The sequence below is a fragment of the Lathyrus oleraceus genome, chromosome 2 (genome assembly GCF_024323335.1).
Source record: "Lathyrus oleraceus cultivar Zhongwan6 chromosome 2, CAAS_Psat_ZW6_1.0, whole genome shotgun sequence".
Lineage (NCBI taxonomy): Eukaryota > Viridiplantae > Streptophyta > Magnoliopsida > Fabales > Fabaceae > Lathyrus > Lathyrus oleraceus.
This window is the reverse complement of record NC_066580.1, coordinates 343777267-343782339: the sequence shown is the minus strand read 5'-3', so window position 1 is coordinate 343782339 and position 5073 is coordinate 343777267. Positions and strand designations below refer to the sequence as shown.

Genomic DNA, 5073 nt, shown 5'->3' with positions numbered 1-5073 from the left:
AAAAAATGAATGTACTAGTAATAATGAAAGATTAAAAGAAAAGTACAAAAGAGGATTAAAAGGAAAGAAAAAGAAAAAGAAAATTCCTTGCTTAACAGCGGTTTCAGCAGATATGTTAAAACCGGACAGGTCCCATGTCCTTTTATTTTCTGTAATCAATGAAAAAAAGCTTTATACAAAAAAAAAAGTACCCTTCAATTTTGTTTTAAATATTACTGTCTCAAGTCATTTTAAAACTATTTTCTTTAATTATATTACAAAATTTTAAAAATTTAAATAAAAAAATAATATTAATAACTTTTTAAAATTATTATTATTCTTTAAAAAAATTATCAATATGAAATAAAAAACATTTTTAAAGTGAGACACCATATATATATATATATATATATATATATATATATATATATATATATATATATATATATATATATATACATTTTTTAAAGAAAACACTTTAATAAAAAGAGAAAAAGAGATATAAAATGGGGCAAAACCAAATTTATCAATTGAAAATGAGTCTATAATCTATCATGATTAAAGACATTCAAAGTATTTTTAGGAAGAGAATGCAACCAAGTGAACTCGGAAACGGATATCCCTAATTTAGCTAATTTGTCGGGTAGGACATTGCCCTCTCTAAAAATATGGGAGATAGTGAAATTCATTTTCCTAGTTAACACCAAACAGTTGTTCCATCTATTTCTTAAATTTCAAGGAACCCGAGAAGAAGAATTGTAAGCAAGAATAACTAACTTTGAATCATTTTCAACCCACGAGTTATTCCAACTTTTCTCATGAGCACATTCGACGACATACATGACACCAATGAGCTCAACATAAAAAGTTGTGTTTATGTCCAAATTGACAGTGAGACCACCTAAGAAACTGCCCAAATGATCTCTAAAAACATCTACACAAGAGGTCAAACCAAGACAACTAATAGCAACATCATTCGTATTATACTTCACCCATGAATTAATATGAGGTTTCTAAATGATTTCCTTGAGAATATTAGCTTTAGAAGGATGAACCTTGATTTGAAAAGCTTTGAGCAGGGCAAAGTCTCTAATAGAGGGATTGAACATAAGAGAGGTGTGATTCCCTGAAATAGTTGAGCTTGTTAACATCAAATTCTTTGTCACAGTCAGATTAAGTGTGTTGCTATTGGAACAAGATTGATTTATGTGAAATCAAATAACATTGATGATGTTAATGATGGTAGCATTCATAACTAATTGACATTGAGGGCTCCATGTTGGATCAAGAAGCGACCACAAATCAGAAGGATGAAGAGGAAAGCAAGGCAAATTAATGAGGCTATTGAACCAAGACCAAATAGTAACCGCAAATTGGCAGTTGAAGAAAATATGCAGAGTAATATCTCTTGAATTTTGCAAATGTTGCACATATAAGGAAACCTGCAACCTCTTAGCTCAAGATTTGAATCACATAGCATTTTGTTATGCATGAATCTCAAAACAAGGAGAGATATAAAAGGAGGGATAGAGGAATTCCAAATTTTCTTAGATCGGTTCACATGAGGATTAAGAGGCCTAAGATACACGTACGTTTCTTTTAGAGTAAGAGAACCAGAGGGAGAATGGTTCCATATCAACTCATCAACCTTGTGATCAAGAGGAATATGGGAGTTGGTGACTGCATAAGTGATTTTAGAAGAAGTATCAATAAAAGTCTTATCACACCAAGGATAAAGTCATAAGTCAATAGTGGATTCATCACCTAGAAACTAAGAAGAGTTGTCAGAAATTTATATTTGATACTACTCCAAATACATAAATACATGTGATAGCCAATGATTTTTTTCTTTCTAAATATTATATATCTCAAGAGAATGACCCAAGAGTGATTGATTTATGATTAAATATAGCATCATTGTTTTTTTTAATAATGTATTGATAAAAACAAGTTATTAATACTTACAAAATATTTTTTTAATTAATAAATATAAAAAATAAATTGTCTCTTAATATTTAACCGATCAAATTAACATGATTATTTGTAAAAAGAAAAATGTGATTCTTTTTCTAGAAGTTTTTGGTCTTTGGGTTTCACCTTTTTATTTATAAAAATACAGTTTTAATTCAAAAACTTAAGTTCAAAAACTTTAATATAAGAGAAACACTAATAAATATCTTAGAAGTATTATTAAAAAAATAAAAAATAAACATTTTATTATAAAAAAGCTTTTACACTTTTAAAAATATATAAATCACATTACAACACAAAATTTATATATTTTTGATTGCATTCTATAACATTTAAAAATTAACATGAGTGATCTATTTTTTATTTTCAAAATTTGAATTACAATTTATTAAAATATATTATATTATATATTAAAAAGTTTAATGGTAATGTACTGTATAAAAAAAAATATTATACATATATTTAATTAAAATACTTTAAAATATCAGATAATATAAATAATTTAAAATGTATAGAATTATTAAAATATATCATATATGACAACTGTTAGTCCACCATCCCTTTCCTCTGTTAAAAATTTGAGTTAGAAATCTAATTATTTATGCTATTTCAACCTACTATTATTATTATTTCTAAATCAGAGATAAATAAATAAACAAAATTAATTAAAAAATAAAATACCAAAAATAAATAGATAAAGAAAAAACAAATATAGCTAGAGAGAGACATGATGATGAATGAAATGAATCTCACCTCATATAAGTAGGTGTCATACATTTCTCTCATCCAGCTGCCTCTTCTTCTTTCCTCTCTGGAACTTCCTTTCTACACCCCCCCACTAAACTTCCAGAGACCCCCCCACCCTCAAAATGCATACTCTTTTCTCTTCTTTCACCCATCTCTTGAAATTCTTGTTTCTTCTTCCAACAATGCTTCCCCTACGCTTAACCGTCGTCGTTTCATCTCTCCTCCTTTCTTGCATCTTCCAACCCTTCTGCCTCGGGATCCGCTCTTTCCCCACCACCACCGCCTCCACCGCCACCACCACCACCACAACGACCACCACCACCAAGAACCTCTTTCACTTCTCCGAAGCCCCGGAGTATCGAAACGGAGCGGGTTGCCCTGTACCCGGCAACAAAAACTCCATCCCATCATGCGACCCATCTCTAGTCCACATCGCAATGACACTCGACTCCGGCTACCTACGTGGCTCAATCGCCGCCGTTCATTCCGTTCTCCGCCACTCCTCCTGCCCAGAAAATGTTTTCTTCCATTTCATCTCCGCCGAGTTTGACCCAGTGAGTCCACGTCTCTTGACTCGTTTGGTAAGATCCATTTTCCCGTCGCTAAACTTCAAAGTTTACATCTTTCGTGAAGACACTGTGATAAACCTTATCTCCTCCTCCATTCGTTTAGCGCTGGAGAATCCATTGAACTACGCGAGAAACTATTTGGGTGACATGCTTGACTCGTGTGTGGAACGAGTTATCTATCTTGACTCGGATATTGTCGTTGTTGATGATATCTTCAAGCTATGGAGTGTGAAAATGGGTGAGTCGAAGGTTATTGGTGCACCAGAATATTGCCATGCGAATTTCACAAAGTATTTCACAGACGAATTCTGGGTTGACCCTTTGTTGTCTCGTGTGTTTGGAACGAGAAAAGCTTGTTATTTCAACACGGGTGTGATGGTTATGGATATGGTGAAATGGAGGGAAGGGAATTATAGGAAGAGGATTGAGAATTGGATGGAGTTGCAGAAGAAGAAGAGGATTTATGAACTGGGTTCATTGCCACCGTTTTTGCTTGTTTTTGCAGGAAACGTTGAAGCTATTGATCATAGATGGAATCAACATGGACTTGGGGGTGATAATTTGAATGGGGTTTGTAGATCTTTGCATCCTGGTCCTGTGAGTTTGTTGCATTGGAGTGGGAAAGGGAAGCCCTGGGTAAGGCTTGATGAGAAGAAAGCTTGTCCTTTGGATTCACTTTGGGAGCCTTATGATCTTTATAAGCCCAGGAATTATAAAGATCAAGAGGTTCAACCTTGGAGTTTTTCGTCTTCGATTTTGGTTGGATATGCTCATGATTTGTTGTGATCAAGCGAAAACAGGCGCGACAGAACGGTATTGGAAGGTGCGATACCTATAGTGTAGTGTATTCACCTATTCGCCTCGCCTCACGCCGAGGCAACGATCAACGATTGCAATCAGCTTCGCAACACCTGTATGAACAGATGGCCAGACCAGACCGAAATCGCGAAATCCTTTAGTATGAATCTTTTTGGTACTTTTGTTGTGTTGTTGTTTAGAAATTTGTGATTCTTTTTTTCTTTTTAGGTTATGTACAGATTTGTTTTTTTTCTTCAATTTTGTTCATCATTCTTTGTGTAGAATGGTTTTTATTTTTATATTTTAAATTTTTGTGATTTAGATGTGAAATTTGAATTCTTTTTGGGATGGAGGGTTCCATTATTTGGAGCAATTTTGGTGGGTGGGATAAGTACTTTTGAATGGGGTCAGTATTGATTGTATGCGCCAAACAAAATGCAGAATGATAGACAGCTGTTTCATTGTTTTTATGTTTTGATTAAGTTTCCTTTACATCAACTTTTGTTTTCTTGCTTTGATTGTGTTTTTATATATCTATCAAGCATAGAGATACCTTATTACACTTGAAATTGTTTTGAGTAATTTAATGGAATCACATGTGTTATGTATGAGTGTGAATAAACTAAACTCAATTTGATTGAGTTCAAATGGTTAATGATCTCCATTCAAGGACAAATTAGTTTGGTCGAACTCAAGTTATTTATCTATTGGACGAATATGAACTCGAGTTATTTATCTTTTGGACGGATTCAAGTTATTTAACTTTTGGACGAATTTGAACTCGAGTTATTTATCTTTTGGACGAATTTGTGGTTATCAAACATGTTTTCTTTGAACCATGAAGTAAGATAAGTCCTAAATATCAGACACATCTTCAATACAACCATATTACTGAATCTCAGCTGAATCTCTCATTTTGGGAATTTTGAGGAATTAAGATTGTTTTTGAAGGTGTCCAAGACAAATTAAAATTTGATATATAATTGAACCTCTCATTTTGGAAATTTTG

At 32.8% G+C, this 5073-nt stretch overlaps 1 protein-coding gene across 1 annotated transcript; it reads left to right on the top strand.

Annotated features, from left to right (window-relative positions):
- Positions 1–2700: 2700 nt before the first annotated feature.
- Positions 2701–4534, top strand: LOC127119437 (probable galacturonosyltransferase-like 9). The gene has a single exon (XM_051049665.1). It carries the CDS (start codon positions 2820–2822, stop codon positions 4050–4052), a length of 1233 nt encoding a protein of 410 aa, XP_050905622.1. The 5' UTR covers positions 2701–2819; the 3' UTR covers positions 4053–4534.
- The last annotated feature ends 539 nt before the right edge of the window (positions 4535–5073 follow it).